At 41.4% G+C, this 18,573-nt stretch overlaps 2 protein-coding genes across 3 annotated transcripts in view; both read right to left on the reverse strand.

The window, feature by feature from the left end:
* Window positions 1-4,965, reverse strand: part of epb41l3b (erythrocyte membrane protein band 4.1-like 3b) — a 60,470-nt gene extending 55,505 nt beyond the window's left edge. The window contains exon 1 of the mRNA XM_086273461.1: window positions 4,812-4,965. The gene's annotated coding sequence lies outside the window, so the exon portion shown is untranslated. The remainder of the gene's footprint in view (window positions 1-4,811) is intronic.
* Window positions 4,966-5,569: 604 nt separating this feature from the next.
* Window positions 5,570-16,961, reverse strand: tmem200cb (transmembrane protein 200C, genome duplicate b). 2 transcript variants are annotated; one of them, XM_086272898.1, is made up of 2 exons: window positions 16,603-16,961; window positions 5,570-9,070 (listed from the first exon to the last, which is right to left on the reverse strand). In XM_086272898.1, the coding sequence occupies exon 2, from the start codon at window positions 9,035-9,037 to the stop codon at window positions 7,487-7,489; it is 1,551 nt and encodes a 516-aa protein (XP_086129024.1). In that variant the 5' UTR covers window positions 9,038-9,070; window positions 16,603-16,961; the 3' UTR covers window positions 5,570-7,486. The 2 variants fall into 2 exon arrangements, with proteins under 2 accessions (XP_086129024.1, XP_086129023.1); XM_086272897.1 differs by lacking the exon at window positions 16,603-16,961 and adding an exon at window positions 11,639-11,889 and having other exon boundaries at window positions 5,572-9,070.
* Window positions 16,962-18,573: the final 1,612 nt, after the last annotated feature.

Raw genomic sequence — 18,573 nt, forward strand, 5'->3', positions numbered from 1 at the left:
TCCAAACCAGCCTGGTCTACAATAAATCACACTTTTTCCTCTCAACTGTTGCAATTAAATCTAAAATATTTATCTGTGTTGATTTCATGAAAACCAACATTTCCAATAAGCACTCAACACTGTTTCTCAAAGGGAAAAGCTCTTTTTTCCCCTTCCCAGCCAGAGTTAGATGTGAAACTTAATCTACCTGCAATAATTATGAAGCTGCCATCAAAAGTCAATGAGCTTAGCTTAATATAGCATAAAGGCTGGAATGTGGGGGCAGGGGAAGCTAACCTGTCTGTACACCTCTGAAGCTCAATAATTAGCAAAGGAGCTCTTGTTTAATTGGTACAGAAAGCTAGGATTAAAAACAGCAGCCTGCGCTGTGGTTTTATAGGAGAGATGTTCTAGACTATTTCCTGGAGTGCTTCTGCGAGACAGAGGAAAACCAGGGGATACTTCATGAATAGGTGAGCCTTTCTTACCAATTTGAATATTTGTGCTAAATAATGCTAACCAGGTAGCATCGTTAGCCTAAAACAGATTCAAGATTTGAGTTAGAGTCAACCTTCTCATCTAAAATCATTTAACTCTCAAGCGCAGAAACCCACTTAACAAAAATATGAAGAATTTATTTTATATCTACCGAATATAAAATATTCTATCCAATAAGAGTCTTAGCTTTACTCTGATGTAAACTGTTGGAAGTCCTGCCCAGCATCCCATTGGAGGTTAAGCTGAAAGAGTAACCTCTTTGCTGCCTGTGACTTTCAGGGTGCCATCGCGCAGACTACGGCTTTATAAGGCAAAGACCGCTCCAGACCACTTTCAAGTGGTTGGGCATGCTGGGAGATAACAATGCTCCCAACAAGCTTATCAATGCACTGCAACAAGATTGAGTCATACGTTTTATCTCCTCCAGCCTCTGAAGACAGCAGCGCTGCACTCACGCGTTGGGTTCAACTTGCTTTAATAGACTGAACTAGACTGTACACCTGAAGGCACAAAGTCTGTGATTATCACTGATTAACACTTTGCTATCGAAACTGTAAATAGACTGGTACTTATGTAGTGCTTTTCTACTCAATTGAGCACTTAAAAGTCGTTTTTACTACAGGGCTCTTTCACCCAGTCACATACATTCAGACAAGAGCTTTTATCCAACATTCCTCTCTCTCTCTCTCACACACACACACACACACACACACACACACACACACACATGCACTCTGATGGATTCTGAGGGAGAAACACAGATCCTGCTTAAGGATATTTCGATGTGCAGACTAAAGAAGCCATGGATTAGACCACTGACTTTTCAATTAGCTGATGATCTGAGCAACAGCAACCCCTTGATCATTATATCTATCTATCTATCTATCTATCTATCTATCTATCTATCTATCTAGAGAGAGCGAGATATAGATATATAAAAACTCACAATTTTGTATTAGAATTCAATCTCACTATTCAAAAGCACCCAAGTTTCACTAGAACTGCAAAAATAGATTGATTTGAAACACTCACTTTGGTATAACAGTATTCAAAAGCATATATTGCTTTCCACAAAGATAATGTAATATGAGCTTTTAAAATCCAGCATGTGCACCATGGGAAAGTTGTGGCTTTAATGTAATAACCATTTCATTCCATTTAAAGTGCACAGACAATACTCCAACCTTTGCCTTACTTATCTATGAATCGTTATAACAACAAGGGTTTGCTGGCTGTTCCTTTTAACCTTTAACCTCTTACTTCTGAGTCACACACCTAGCCCTTCCACTGGTTTTCATACAGCAGCACAATGAGTCACAGCAACAAAGAGCAGCAGGTAAAATAATGTATTCTCCTGCAGTCCAAACCTAGTGCTATTGATCATGTACTAAACTGACAGCAGCATTGATGTAAATTCCTAAGATGAATAGGCAGAGATAGGATTCATCAGCTACAACATTACATCAAAACAACAGTAAGAAATCTGTCTTTGTGTAGCTCTTAAAGCCTTAGATGTGTGACGTGAATGACTCTTTTTAAACCACGATGAAGAGATTTTATCTGGTTTTGCCTGTATATAGTGTAGAGGCAGCTAACAAAGTAAAAAAAATAAAATTTAATACAACTTATAGAAAATCCTCTGATTCTCAAAAGGCTATACAGGCAACATGGGAAACTCTAAAGGACTACTCCATTATAACATCAATGTAACCTCAGACTTAATATCTCATGAACTATGCATGTTTGAAAAAAATATACAGCTTTGGAGTTTTGGTCACAATTTGGAATTTCCCAGCTGCTTGCCTGTAATTACAACCTTCCCATGTTCCACTGGTCCAACTTGGAAAAAAAATCAACAAGCAACATGGACACCCAACACATTTAAATAGCCTTTTCCATGTTCCAGCTGTGTCACATAAATCACAGCAGCTAAGACAATGTTTTATTGGCTAATCTGTAAGTGCAGCTTGCCATTTTCAATTTACGTTGTACCTTTTCCAGAAAGAGCTGGAGGAAGAGCATGCTGGAAAACTCTTGTTTGGAGTTAATGCCTTTCCTTAAGTGGAATTCATCCTTTAAACAGGTCCTGGAAAACTTTCCTCTCCTAATAGTTTTATTAGCTTTTGCACATTTTTTGCCAAAGTTAGAAAAGATCAGCCATTTCAAAAGGTGCACATGTCTGGATTTTTCTATATGGTGATCTTCTCAAAGTAGTGGTCAACACAAACTTACAAATTCCCGGTGAAGAAGCAAATTAGCAAAAATTTTGTGGATTAAACTTTTCATAAATAATACTTATTTTACCTGCTTTGAATATTTAAACTGGCTGTATTATTATCATCATAGCAATGTATGAAATAAAAACAATGCAGCAGTGAGAGGGATGCTTTTAGCAAATGATTGAAAGAGTTTTATCACCCAAAGCTCGCTGAGGCTTTATTTGCCTTTGCAGAATGCAAACTGTTTACCTATCCTGACAGGAATGTTAGCGCTAAAGTAGCTTTGCTTGGGCACCATCTGCAGCTGGATATAGAGACAGCCATTTCATCCAGCAGTTGGTAGAGACCAAAACAGTGCTGAAAGAAGTCAAACAGACCTTATACTCTCCAATTCTTTGGCCATGCATAACAAGAAAACAAACATCTCCACGCAGTCACGACAAACTTGCTGGTTGGCTGAAGGCAAATTTTATGTTACTCAGAAGCTCGCATATTTGTGTACACAGAAAATGTAACACCAGTGTAAATGATCCACTGTGACGACTGGGTATGTAAAACAACTGTTAGCTAACAAGTTGAAAAAACAAAACAAAAACAAACAATATGTTAACTTGACCCCAAGCAACCAAAATAACAAAATATATACTACTGAAGTAAAATAATAATAATAATAATGATAATAAAAGAAACGATTTCATAGGAGTTAATGGGTTTAAAAAAAATCAGCTAAAATGTGTTTTTAGTTAGAAGGGTTTAAAAAAAACTATCAAAAAAAAAAACAAAAAAAACAAAAAAAAACAACAACCCAACCATTCTTTGTGGTCCAAGTTGTCCTTAACGACAACGCTAACATATCAGTGAAAGACACAAAATTAAATAACACTACTTCCTCTGGTATGACAGAGTGAGAACATTTTGGCCAGTCCAAGCCAGCTCATGGGGTACAAGAAATGTTAAGCCTCAGCAAAATGCTACCAATCATCCGCAGAAACATCAAAGACTGCACACACAAGCAAGTGAACAAGACAAGTCCCACGGACTTTGGCCGGTGTTATCTCCTCAGTCCTGTACATTCAAACTCATCATTCGACCTTATAAAACTGCTGAAATTACTCAAGTGCAAATGGTCAGATGGCACTATAAAACGCACTGTCCCATATTAAGATACATACATATCTAAAAGATTAAATATCAAATAAAATTTCATTGCAGCCATATGGACCTCCCTATTAACAATGCCATGAGATGAATGTTCAGTTCAGTGTAGATGAAAGAGAATATTATAACAGAAACGTCTTCTCTATTTCAAGGAGAGGAAACACATGCTGTGACAACTTCCCCTTTCCGAATAGCCTGTCTGTGCCCAGCAAACATTTAATCAGGTGTCTGTGTGTGTCTGTGTGTGTGCGTGTCAAAGAAAACAAGAAGTGCTTCCTCAGCAGTTATGAGAAGAAACGAGTTAAGAAATAGCCCGAGAAAAATGCTGATGAGGAGATTATAGACGCATTCAGCAAATTGTAAAAGACTTGAGTCAAAAGTGTGACACAGAACTTAGATTTATCGAGGGCTTTGTATTTGTATCGGGAAGAAATGGATCTGACTTGTTTTCACTTTTAAACAGCTGTTACACGAAGTTTCTCAATGCTCCGTCACGTTAGATTTTCAAAATAAAGCGAGGTAAAGTATTGATCGCGTCTGTTTGGCCCTTTACTCTGCAGTATAATGTGTGAAGTGGCTGCCGCTTGAAACGTATTTTGTTCTAACTCCAAATTATTCCTTGTGCTTGTCTCTCTGTGTGTTTCACATTGTTGCCCATAAACACTTGTACTCACCGTTTGAAATGTAACAGATCGCCGGGAAAGCAGCAGGTCAAGTTGTGGTGGAAAGCCCGGTGATTGCAACGGAAAAAAGACATGAAAAATGAAACAGAACATTACTAAGATATGTCAGACGACGAGAATAGCCCTTTAGAAATATTAACAACCACATATAACATCCTAATGCTGCATTAATTACAAAAAAAACCCGACTTAAGTTTGCTCGTGCTCATATAGTGACAGCCTGTTTTTCGACACACAAACTAAACAACAGTGTAAACACAAGCGAGCACTTTACCTGAGTGTTCAGCGAGGGGACACAAACTCCCCAAACGCCAGCTGTTGGTCAGGGAGCGCTACGAAGACCAGGAATCCCCTGCGTGGGTCTCGTCCGGGTGAAAGGGATCACACACCTGTGAGCGCCAGATTTGGCAAACCTTCCCAGAGACGGAGCGAGCTGACCCCGCCCCCTCCTGCCTCTAAAAAGAAATCGGCCCCGTGGTGCTCATAAACGGGCACGCCCACGACTCAACCAGCATAGACCCAGTGCCACCTGCTGGTCGCTTTATTTTTTGTACTTCTTCTTCTTCTTCTGTTTTTTTCAAACATCACATGACCACTAGATGGCCACGTTAGGCTGAGCTGCGCTGGCTCCTCTCGTGAATAGTCTGCAAACTTCGAAGTGGACTTTTTGTCTGATCCTGTAAGAACTGTTAACAATATGTAGGACTTGGAAGATGAGTGCTGTGCAACAGTCTTGAAGTACCCCTTATTTCTTTTTATTTAACAAAGAAAATAAAAATAGTCACAGGAATTTATTGAAACGGATGCAAGCATACATAGAAATGTGTATAAGGCAAAAACAGAGTCTGTGTACTTCCAATGAGCTTGAAAGTCAACGTTTTGCTATAGCTACCTTTACTCTTCAACACAGCCTGAACTCTGAACTGTCTGTTTCTTTAAGTATACTTAAGGAATTGTTCTCCAGGCTTGTTGAAGGACTGTTGGTTGACATTTGATCCCACACTGCATCAGTAATGTTAAGGTCCGGGCTTTGGGGAGGCCAATGCATGACTGATAGTGTTCACTCATGCTTTTACTGCAGTGGCAGTGTGTTTGGATCATCATTATGCTGAGAAAACAAAAAACAAAGCCGTTGCTAATCGGACACTTGACAGATGGTATTGCATGGTAGATTCAAAATCTGATGGCACTTTTATGAACGACCTTCATAAGCCCCGGAGAACTGTTGCTCAAGATCTCTTAAAAAAATACAAGAAAGCATTTTAGAAGCAAAATGTAAAGAAAGGGGCCTGGCTCTATGATGCGCAGCACTGTATACACAGTGAAGTGGCAGTGGTGCAATATGCATTTACAACAGTACAAGGCATGCATTTATCTCATATAAGTAACTATATTAAAAAAAAATATAGGGCTAGCTATAGAGTAAGTCTATTGTATTTTATGTGCACAACTTAAAGGTGTATCTATAACTGCAGTGAGGTTAAAAAGTACAATAGTACAGTAGCAGATTATGATGAAGTCATGTAGACATATGATAAACTCTATGTATAAATTGCCACAAAACAGGAGTATTGATGCACTTAGGATAACTGAATACTACCTGTTTGGGTTTTTTTTTGGTGCTAATCATACAAGTTGTATGGAAAAATCTGTTTAAGTAAATGGAGAAACAGTAATAAATGCACCTGCTTGCATACAAGGGATTGTTGAATGATTAGCATCTATCTGCCAGATCTCAGCTGAACATGATTTTCAAGGGATTTTTTTTTTTAGCATTTTGAGGCCTTATTTGACAATACAGTAGAAGAGATCGTGCGGAAATGACACACAGGAAACTATCTGATCTAGACTTGTGCTCAGACCCCTATACAGCAGCCTTTGACCTCCGGGTCACCTGCTCAACCAGGTGAGTTATTGGGCACTGACAGTTATGACAGTCACTATTATCAATAAACGCCCATTTTATTTTTCCCTGTTTATTTTGTCACCCATTTGAGCAGATACTCAGCTGTTAACTTCCCTTTGTAATAGTGAAGACAATTATTAAGAAGACTGTTGTAAAGGTCACTTATAGGTCACTGGTCTCGGTTCAGCTGGCAGAAATAATAAAACATCAATACCACTGCAGTGTTTCCCAGTAATGAGAAGTACGGCTAAAGTCCAGGAAAAAAAAAATCCATACAGTCTCTACGTTTGCCACACAATCAATCATAGTCCGACTTCCAGTTTTTTAATCCTTTTAATTTTTCTTAACGCAAGTGAAACTATTTGGAGCAAACAAGCCATTTTGCATTCGTGGCATTTAATCTAATATCACACAAAGACATCTATTAGACCCAATGGAGGTGTTACAGTCAAATTTATTAAACCATGAATGTTTCATATAAACAAGTGTGTGCACATAGGGAAGACCTTGTCCTCAAGGTCCCGATCCTAAGCCAGACATCTACCTGAGATTCAGTTCAGTTCACCTATTCACGTGGTATTCACATAACAATGCAGAGAAGCAAATCTAGACTATTTAAATATCTGTGGCATATGTTAATGCTACAGTACGACATGTTGGACAGTAGTTCAGAGTGAAAGTTTTGGCAATTCTACAAGCTACAATGTTTGCCTTACTCTTATACAAAAGAAAAAAAAACCCTCATCTGATCAAATTTTCTTTTCTTTTCTTTTTTTTTTTACAAACCATTTCTAAATCTCCTTACAAGTCTTTAGTATTGCTCTTGCTACATTGAAAAAATAGAAAAATTACATCTGAATTTTGAACTGTTGGTCTGGTGTATTTATAGAGTCTTGCTCTTGAGTATTCATGGCTATGTTTCAATAGTCCTTAGTTGCTTACTCTCCGTGTTTCCTTTCCTCTCTAATGGCCAGCTTCACCCATTAGCAATCACATAAGAGGGTGCGAAGCAAATAACAAGACATCAAAGAGTTTTAAGAGGCCTAGGATTCTCCAGAGGTGCTCGGTGTCGCCAAATTGTCCTGTCCCTGAGCTTCTTCCTCCGCCGCTGCTGCGTCCATTGCTACTTCCTGTTTAGGGGCCACCAAAGAAGTGTCTGCGTCGGGGGCTTCGAAGGATTCACCCCCCAGGTCATTCAGTTTTATGTAGCCCTTGCTGTTGGAGTGCTCCAGACGGGGGTAGCTGAACCGCCTGGCTCTGTCACCTTGACGGCACCCAGACACAGACAAGCTGCAGCGGCGTGCTGGCCTGGGCTGATCCGTGAGAGAGTTGAGCGACAGCCGTGAACCCATTGCCCTGGCAACAGGAGATGGCGGAAACAGCTGAGGCCTCTGCGGTTGACGCTGAGCCTGCGGCACCCCCTCTTGGATACCTGTGTCGGTGTCCTCGTGGCTCCGGTGAGGAGGAGGAGAGTCCATGATCGAAGCCTCCTTCTGCTTACCGTACATCACATCTCTCTGGCTGCTGCTGCTGGCCTGTCCCTCCTCACTTATGTTTTCAGCAGCAGCTTCTATAACAACCTCCTCCTTTGAGCATCCCTCTGCCTCTGCTTTCTCCCCCACCTCACAGTTGTTCAGTTTGATTACTGGCAGGGTAAAAGCGTTCACAGAAGAGGTGACGATGGAGGTGGTCTCCCATTGTCGGGGCTGAGGTGCCTGCTCACTGCTATTGCTGTAGTCTTTATAGATGCTATAGACAGTCTCTGTGAAGCTCTGCACATCTTTGGACAAGCTACGAGGCCTGCTGACCAATGAGGAGCGTCTGAATACCTCCTCGCCATCTACCTCACCTTTGAAAGTGATTCCAGTGGAGGGCCAGGAACTGCGAGTAAGCATCCCACTTGTTGGGAATGTACCCGACGGCCCTTCTGCACTCTTTGACTGGGTGTAATTCACCATGCCGTTCAGAGGTGAGTACTCCTTTGATCGTATGCTGTGCAGATCTATCACTGTGGAGTAGATATCCCTCAGGTTTATGATTTTAGTTTTCTTGTCTCGGTTTTCATGGAGGACGGCGTTAGCACAAATGAAGAGAAAGATACCAATTCCCATCACAAGTGGTCCGAAGACTTTCAGGTTGTCTGAATACAAATAGTTATCCAGGAAGTCACAGAAAAAGCCACAGTGACGGGACGGGCTGGAAACACTGGTGTTAGAATGACTCTGGTTGAACAGATTTGATTGGCCAGAGGAAGGCTCACCACGGGTCAGGTTGGAGGTAATCTGAGGACTTCTGGAATAGCTCATCCTGCTGGTGTGAAATCCCCCGGTTCTGCGGCGCTCCTGGTATTCCTGCTGGTTCTGGCTGGGCCAGTAGCCCAGTACAGCCATGGAAATCCCAACCATAAGAACTATAATTCCAACAGCAGCCACCAAACCAGCAGGGGAGCAGAGATTGAGTTTGCCCTTCACCACCACCACATCGTTTTTCTTCTTTTTCTTGGATTTCCTCTTCCGTTTGTTCTCCGCTCGGTTTTTCGATCGGAGCGAATCCTGGCGCCTGTTCATGCGCAGCAGGCCACCCGTGGCTATCATGGTGGCGACTACACCACAGGCTTGTCACTCAGTCTGTGAGAACACAAAACAAAAGAGAGAGAAGATAAGCCTGAGGAGAGAGCAGAGAGGATGTTTACTGCATACTGCATACTACTACAAGTCAGATCTCGGTAAGCTCAAACGATAAGAGTCTTAGCATTTATCTAGTTTCACTCTAAAAAAATAAAAATGCTAACATGTGAAGGTTAGTTTAGAAGAAAGGTGTAAAGCATGGGGAGAAGTTAATTCTTTGGTGAGCTTTAGAGAACCTGGCAGAGGGATTTCATTACTACTGGGTACAATGAAGTTGCCTGTTTCAAAACTTTTGCTCAAGCTGTGTATCTGCTGTACAGACATGTTTTTATTTTTCATCAAATTCTCGTCAAGAATTTCTTTAAGGTGTAAAAAAAATATCAGAGGTGGAATACTAGTAAGATATTAGCAACAAAATCTGTCCAAGGAGGACCTAAAGGAGGGCCATGGCTAATTTTCATGGTCTGCCAGTGATTTAATCAGCCCTGAATCTCAGATTACGCAACAGGTTTATTTAGCCTGCTTCTTTGCACTAATCCGACTAAAGGCAGAGGCAAATATTAGTCATCAGAAGGAGTCTAAATAAAAGATAGTATACATCTGCTGCTGCTGGATCTACAAATCTGAAGACGTAAGCAAAAGACAGACAAAAACCCAAGTTGACAGCGTAGAACAAGAAGTGCTTGTTATCTATATTCAGCTGTGCCGGTGCGATATCAGCCTATGAAAATGTAATGTGTCCAGACAGGAGGCCAGCAGGCATGTTCTCTCCACCTCACTCTGTTTTTCTTGCTCTCCTTCTCTTTCTCTGCCTCTCATTTCTTCCACCAATCTCTCCCATAAAACACTATCCCTTCCTGCTTTCCACCCAAATCCATTTCGTCATCAACCAGTGCAGCTGTGCTTCAACATGACTGCATCCACACACACACCACATCACAAAGGCAAATATGAGCTATTAGCCATGTGTTTACACAGCAACACAGCCATGTAGGATGTTTAAATTTGTTTGGGGTTTTTACGATTATGCAACGCAGACCAGCCACTGCTGACTGATCGTAGAAGCTCTGGTTCAAAGGGCAACGAAGCCACCAACACTTATCATGATTACAGACATCTGCTGATGCGCACCAACCACATGTGGTGAATAACAATCAGAGGATAAGAATGATTAATTAGACAGATTCTAGCCCCTGTCTGATTGTGTCTATAGCTAGATATTTAATTTTATAAATCACGCCTGACTGTGTAAGACTTAGACCTTGGGTTCGTGAATAACTTATTCATGACACTCCTTCCATTTAATAAGACGTTTTCAAAAGCTGTCGTGGGACAAAATAATAATCACGATGGCCTTCGAAATCCCTTTATAATTCAAGTTATTACATGCTGTTCCAACGAAAGTAGAGCACGGACCTCTGCACCTGAGCTTCAGCAAACATCACACAGGTACTCAGCTGCTGTTTATAGCGACTTTCAGTGTATATCACATCCAATAACCACTCAAAATACGTCCTGGGCGAGAGCAACTCAACCTGCACTAAAACCGATAAGGCGTAGGCGGTACTCTCTCTATGTTTGGGGAGAGAAGGGCAGCGGTAACGTGGACCAAAAGCGGGTGTGGACAAGTCGGATTTTGTCTCTGTCTGCGGTGCTGAACAGGAAGCTGCCAACCCGTCGGTTCGCCCCCGCCCCCCCAAAAAAAGAAACCCCCCCCCCAGCTCGTGTGGCAAAACGGAGACCAGGGTGGTCTTAACGCTCAGTCCATCTGAGCTGCGGGGGCGCATTTTTCGCGCAATGTTGCGTGAGTAATCGGCTGTTGACATTAGGGCGCATCTGTTTCCCTTCTGTTGTAAAAAATCCCGTGAAGCAAACACGAGCTGCCGTGGAGCTGGGGGTGCCGTGAAAATGCCCAGAACCACGACGCACGCTTCTCGCTCCAACACAAAGCCAAATACGGTATTGGAGGAGGAGGGGGTCTCACAAGGTGCAGACAGATGACAAACATCCATATTTCTTCCACGGCCCTGACGAAGCTCGTGGTTTCATAACTGAAACTACAATTCAGAGTTGTGTCGTAAATAAAAAATTATAGCAAGCAATGCCTTCGGCTCTCCCTGCTTTGCCTTCACAACTTATGCGAAATCGGTATCTATTGGCAACACCACGACCATAAAAAAGTTAAGCGGCATGAGCCGATCCGCATTTGAAATGGTGCTCTATTTACACATTTTTATCTGTCGTGCATTTGAAAGAGGAGGCGTGCTATCAGGAAGACCAATCGAAATATTTATATATGTATAAAAAGCAGCATCATAAATGAAAGTAAACGGACTCCAGTGCCCAGTGCTCTGAGTCTACCGCCTTCCTGACATCAAAAACTCATGTCGACTTACTCGATTTTCACAAATACTACCAACCTAAACGAGGCGGTCGCAGAATTAAACCACTTCACAAACCTCGTTCTACCTCGACACCGGGAATCAGACCCGCTTCATAAGCGCGAAAAATAGCCCGCCTGATAAAAACCGCAGATTAAATAAAATCGTAAATCAGCGCGTCTCTCACCAGAAATTGTAGCTTGGCAATCAAACATCTTCAAAGGCGCACTCCTCGTTCAGCTGTGCATGTCGTGGTGCGCCACTTTGGTGCCAAGGCTGGAAGAGTGGTACCCAGTTGAACGCAGATTCACAATAGACCGGCAGGGGCGGGCCAACCGCATTTCCATTGGTGGTGATTATTGAGTAACGAGAAAGGGGAGAGCTGTTATCATACTGCAAACACCTCCAGATTTTTCAGGATTTCTTACCTCTATAGAAAGACAAAGATTCTGCACCATGAGACTTTCCTTGATTTATGTATTTGCACTGTTGTTTGGGGAGTTTGATGACAATTGCAACTTGTCATCCAGGCTTTTCATTTGCATGTGGTTAAACAAGCAGAAATACCATGCATGAGTGAATTACTATACTATGGGTTTAAAACTGCACATAGTGGAGTTGAAGTCCACATTTAAATACACCAAATGCATCATCTATCATTTGGTTTTCTATCCTTACCTTCCCCCCAGTTGGGTTAGATTGCTATAATTGCTTATATGCTGTGTCTTTGTGTTTAACAAAATTAAATATGACAGAGTCCAGATGTGTTTTAGTGATGTGAGACTGGAGACAGAGGCAGCAGCTCTACACTGGCCAGAGGAAGCACACATAACAAAGCTCAGCTCTGATGCTCCAGAGAGTTGGCTGCAAATTTATGACCCAGAAATGTGTTTTGTTTATGGCATAAATTAGAGGAAAGGAACAGAGAAAAAACTCTAGCGTGCATGCCGCAGTCAGAGTCGAAATATACAGAGACATGGTAAATAATCCGACGGGGTTTTAAAGAGCTGTCTTTAATCCCCAGTGTTGACTGGTGCACTGTAGGTCTGTAGGTCTGGAACAGATTTCTGTATAGCTCTAAGCTTGTGTGGTATAGTAAGACACAGTGACACAACAGACGTTTCAGTGTTTCTGACAGAGACTTAAAATCCTGCTACTGCAAACAAACATTCCAAAATATGATGTTCCATGAAAATAAGTCAACAGATAGTGATGCAAAAGAATCAGCACAGATCGTGTCTTAACATGATTTATTGAATATTTGATTGAATATAAGTTGTGTGTCTGTTATTTTTAAGGGCAAGTGAAAGCATCTCTTGTCTTGATGTGGTTACACTTTTAATTCAGTCACTTTAAGCAGCTTTTGAAAGCAGCTTGGTGCAAAAAAAAAAGAGGAAATACTTACCTCCTGCATCTCTTAATCGTTGATGTTCTAAATATACATCTGGAAATATAATTTTTAAAGATAGCAACAGATGCAATCCAAAGCACTGCAGTCAACACACTTATTCACATCATTATCTGCACATCAATTCTCTAGTACGATCTCATTTTCAAGAGATTACACCCCCCTTCAACAACACTTCATTCCAATCAGTAATCAGCCTGAGATCCCACTCTCAGATTCACAAGTTTAGCCTGACACTTTTCTCTATTTTTTGATTGCACTGTATTTCAAAGGGTTTTTTTTTTTCTCTTCTTGCTGTTTATCAGTACAGGCGAGATAGGAAATGCAGGGAATTCAAATAAAGTTTGGGCTCACTCTGCTGTCTCAAATAGAGGATGGGATGGGATCCACTATCAGCGCCTTCAATCTATGTGTTCCACGCCAAAGATGTATTCCACTGTAACACAAGGAAAAAGAGCAGACTGCAGACTTTTGTAGAAACTTCTACTTAAAAAAATCTGCAGACTTCCCAACTTTCCCTAATGACTATGCCCTTGCATACTTAATCATTTATTATCAAGACTTCCCCAGGTAATTAAATTCACCTACAGCACAGTGATAAATTACAGCTGGTTTTCACTACATATGGAAAGAAATGAAGGAATATGAAAAAGTAAAAAGTAAAAAGATGGGATGGAAAGAGCGATATAGAGCTTTCGCTATGTTTTAGTCTTCTAATACTGGGTCTTCCATCAGCAGTAATTCAATAATTCAATTTATTCCTCAGTGATCATATCATGTCTGTCACGGTTATTTAAAACACCAGCCTCCGGTCCTGCTCGCTATGAATGATGTGCCCTGCATATACAGTTCTATTCAAGCCCTAACAAATCTGCTTCTATAGAACATTCTGATCCTTATCCAAAAACAAAAAACAAAAAACCCCACATCATCTCTCACATATCGAAGTATCTCCACAGAGAAGCTCTCATATACTGTAGTGTCAAAAATAGCTCCAGCGCTTCTGCAACTGAAACATAACCAGCTTTGTTACTGTATCTGCACAGCCACAGCACAGAAGAAGACATTCACTTTGTCCTTTGGCTCCATTTCCTCATCCAACATTCTTTTTGAGTGTAATATGCCGGTTAACAGCTAAAAGATCCGTCTGAAGCAGTTTCAGGAGCTGCGGGGCGTTCAGTTCATTTCTTTCTTAGCTTGGTCTCATAAGTTAATTGGGAATGTAGGAACTTGGAATGTGGGCGCAGCGAGAGATCAGCTGCCCCCAGGAAATGCTGCCACAATTACACCTGAAGTTAGGAGTCAGTTCAAAAGATCAGGTCATGCCACATTTCTAGCTCTTAGAGGTGATGACCAAGAGTGATGATGGTTCATCAGTTAAGCTGATTTTTTTCTGATCTGAGCTCTCAGTGATTAAAGGATAAAGGATTTTTTTCTTCAAATCAAATCCAATCAAAACAAAAGGCAACAATGTTTAGGGCTCACATCCCTAACCAGTGCCCACTGGCCTGTACAAAAATATATTCAGAATAAGAACACGAATTATATTTTTTAATTCTTTGAAAAATAATCTCCTTAAACCGTTGGGCACTGACCTTTAGAAAACATTACTCATACTAAAATTAAGGGGCCTATTTTCAGCTGCAGGTGAATACACAATTGACTCTCTAAAAATAGCTACAAAAGCAGAGGGGTGAGTGGTGGACACAAAACAAATTACATTGCCCATGTTCATTATAACAAACAAACCCCCAGCAACAATGTGCTTCATAGATGTTTTTAACTAGTTTAGCTACATTCGTGGAGCTCTAAGTTATTAGAATATTGCCACATAATCAATAGTTGTTAGCAGCATCTATATATTTTGTGGGTTTTGCCATTTTTTTGTTATTTCCAAGAAAATATGAAATATCCTCAGACTTATCGTTTGACTAGATTATCTGTTAGAACTCAATGAATCCACCAAGCTCCCCAATTGCTGCAGGTATATAAACAGGGTCAAAAAGCTGAATTTCTACTCTTTACCAAAACCCATTGCAATGAAAGCTTAACTCCAGACGCATCAATCTCTTGGCCCATAGAGCCACTATGTTCATTATCTTCCACAACATGGGAATGTTGGGCCTCCTCATAAATCACACCAAAGTTTCCCAGAGTAAGCATCTTCGGCACCACTACTCAGGTGCTGTTGGGAGAAGACCTCCATTTGATGAATGACCATTTGGGTCCATGTGCAGATTGTGGTTGTGGCTAATGAGATGCATGACAGCGCTAAGACTGATACAGGTCATGGAGACATATGGGCATTTCGGGTCCGTCCGGTTCTATGTTCAGCAGCCATGCGTCACTGACATCATGCAGCACGCTGGAAATGGAGCAAGACGCCCAGTCATCGCAGGAAGAGAGACCAATAAATTGATGAGGAAGTATCAGGAGAGGGTGTGAATAGAGAGCAGCAGGTGAATGCTTGCTCCCAGCAGGTAGCTGGTTCCCACTGGTGGCCCTGTTTCATTTCCACATAGTGTAAATGGCTGATTAATAGGCGAGCAAGGACCCAGGACTCGGATAGAGGCCAATATTAGCTCACATATCATCAGCTTGTAACACTAATGGGAATTCATGGGTAAAATATGGACCCAGTGTCTTTTGCAAGATAAAACAGACCCAGATACAAAACTCGGACAACTTTTAAGTTTGAACTGAGTTGTACCAAAGTTTTTCAAAAAGTAAATGCATATATTGAGCCCTAGTTTATGCACAACTTTCTCTGAATATGATTATCAGTTGGGCAACAAAACAGAATTGTGCCGAGTATGCATTACCTAAAGAAAAGGCAGTAATTACAATCCTGAACATCAAAAAGCTGTGCAATTCCTAAACTGCAGGATCATGAACCCTGTAGGCTGAACAACTACAAAAGAAGCTGTTTTTCCATGCAGTGTTTGCCTTCATGGCCACATTTTGCAGGGGAGCGAGGCTGTTGCGCAATCTGGACTAATTCTCGGGGCTTGGAAGATGCGAGCTTCATAAGATCAGTGAGGAAGCCTTCTTTGATCTCCCATCCTAGATAATATAGGTCATCTCTTCAGGGAGAAACAACAAAAACCAAAATGAGGCGGAAAACACCATTCAAGTCACTGTGGAACACGAAGCAAGCAGCGCCTCAAATGAGGACCACAACATCGCCCGGCAGACCTATTTTTAGGGTCTTGATCTTTGGCATTTTTAACACAACAGTCCATCAGCCTGTGTGCTGACGAGAGAAAGAGGAATTTCTGAAATGTGAAATATTGCATCTGTCATTTTCTATTCTGCTGCCTGTATGTGGAGCCTGTTCAGACTGGGTATCCATGGCAACCGTTTCATAATGCCTCGCAAAACACCTTAGAAGAGGTTCCTTTTTATCTAGGCTGGAGGGCTGGGACAGAGGCAACAGAGAATCAAATGAGAGGGCAAAAGTGATAGCTGACAGGCTGTACACAGCATATTCTTTAGCTGACATTTTTAGAAGTCGCCCCCTCAAAATGGAATGGGGAGATAATGAAAAGAGCTCACCCAGAGAAACCAGGGAAAAAATAGGATGACATAAGAACATTTGATATTTATTGCACTGCACAACTGTCAAAGCAACCCTCTTTCTCTTGCAGATTTAGAGCTTCTACTTCTGCAGTTTGTGCTACATGCATAGAAAGACAACCGTCAGTTCATGTGATTCAGTGAGACATGCTGGCACTGACACTCACTGTATAGGAGCATGTTCTCTGGGTCCTGGAGGACAAGTCCAGTCATGTGGAATGCAGCAGGCGTGAGCTTGATGGGAGGGCAGCATACAGCCAGCTGGGTCTTCTGCAGGGGTGAGACAGAACCCATGCCAGGAACTGACAGGACCAATCAGTGAAGGGCTCAGGCCTCATCCATGCATGCTAATCAGCCCGTCAGAGGAGCCTGGGTCGAGGGCATTTGCAGGGGTTCATTGCTATGGATACAGCAGCAGCAGTCACACGATATTACCTGAGCAGGTAAACCAAGTGGAAGGAATCTTGGCGTTGGCCGCACAGGGCTACGTGACCTTCGGTTACATCATGCATTCTCAGATGAGTCAAAAGCTGCAGAATGAGAAAGCAAAAGTACCGATATGACTGCAAACACTGCTTGATTTATGGAAGAATTCAAAACAAAAAAGTTGAGAGGAAACTAGAACGCTATGTTGGAAAACGGACACACGCACACACAAACCCCCCCAAAAACAAGAGCACAGTCTCAAAAACATGCAGGCTATGGCAAAAGAAGCCTTTCATCATTTTAGCACAATCCTATAAATGGGTTTTAGGCTAATGTGGCCAGTTTGTCTTTTTCACAGCTCCACTCCTATTTCTATTTTCTGTTGTGTAACACATATAGTGTTACCTCAACTTTGTGGCACAGAAAGTTTGGAGACTAGGTGCTGCGATGGGAGACCAACAAGCCAATTGTTCCCCAAAGTGTTTTTCTTCTTTGGATAAGCTCTTTAATCATTTCAAAAGACTTGTGAGTCACCAGATTGAGTGACACAAACAGCAGTGGATGATAGATAGATATGACTGCTGGGATAAAGGACTCCATTATATTAGTTTGACTTTGGAGAGTCGAATATGCTGTAAATTTGACAACACGGATTGTTTAGAAACACAATTTCCTTGTCGATCCTACAGTGCATATATTTAGCACATTAATCACTTATCTCCATCACAACATTCCCAGTTGTGTAGCAACAGCCGGAAAATGTATTTCCAATCAAAAGGGTTTCATCTCAGTGGCTGACCTAACACAAAAACTTTTGACTGCTTTTATCCAGAGAATCTTTGAGGTCATTCATCTTTTCATATGCTAATATTTTAATCAACATTTCCCAATGAATTAAGCCTTTGCAGGCCTCAGGCTCATTTGTGTTATCGGGCAAATTAACCTCTACTGCTGGAAGGACAGTTGAAATCCCAACTGTCCGAGCATACTCAGAGGACGGCAATTTTCCTTCTGCCAACAAAGTGAGTGAATGGAGTTACTATTGTATATCATTGTGTGTGCATCTGGACGGATAATCAGTTTCAGCCACAACTGCAAAATAGTCTAACCTGTTTAACCTTCGTTTTCATCACAACTTTAAATGGACAATATGACAAAGCGAAGGGATCATAGATTCAGACCTCTCTTTAACACACAAGCATGTAACAGATACAGAATAAATACTGATTACTGGCTGTGAGGCTCAGAGAAGCACAGCCAGTACTGTCATTATTCTTCGTTATTAAAAGCTGACATTAGAAGGATAATAATGGAGAAACGCTCAAAGCAAAGCAAGAAAGTTTTGAGGAAGATGTAATAAGGCTGCACTCATGTAGTACATTTCATTTTGAGTGGAGAAACAAAATGCTTCGGAGAAAACCAAAGAGCATCACAGGAATCTTTCCATCTGCTTCTGAACGATGTTAAACCCACATTAATTGATGTTTTAACCACTTGGGACAGCCCATCAACAGCTGTCAACACAATGCACACATATTGTCCAACACGTATCTGGCTGCTGAACAATCTAATCGGAAGATCTGTAGTTTCAACTTTGGAACTATAGATGTTGATGTGTCCTTGGGCAAGATGTGGAAACTGCACTAATGTATCATTAGTTCTTTATGAATAGGAGTGTGTGTGGCGTGAAGTGTAAAGTGCTTTCAGTGATA

The sequence above is a fragment of the Aulonocara sp. 'chitande type north' Nkhata Bay genome, linkage group LG18 (assembly GCF_057382095.1).
Source record: "Aulonocara sp. 'chitande type north' Nkhata Bay isolate Kocher_YH1m ecotype deep benthic linkage group LG18, A_spYH_male_GT1.1, whole genome shotgun sequence".
NCBI lineage: Eukaryota > Metazoa > Chordata > Actinopteri > Cichliformes > Cichlidae > Aulonocara > Aulonocara sp. 'chitande type north' Nkhata Bay.

Coding starts and splice junctions, on each gene's coding strand:
- tmem200cb (XM_086272898.1), bottom strand. CDS start 9,037: ATGATAGCCACGGGTGGCCTGCTGCGCATGAACAGGCGCCAGGATTCG.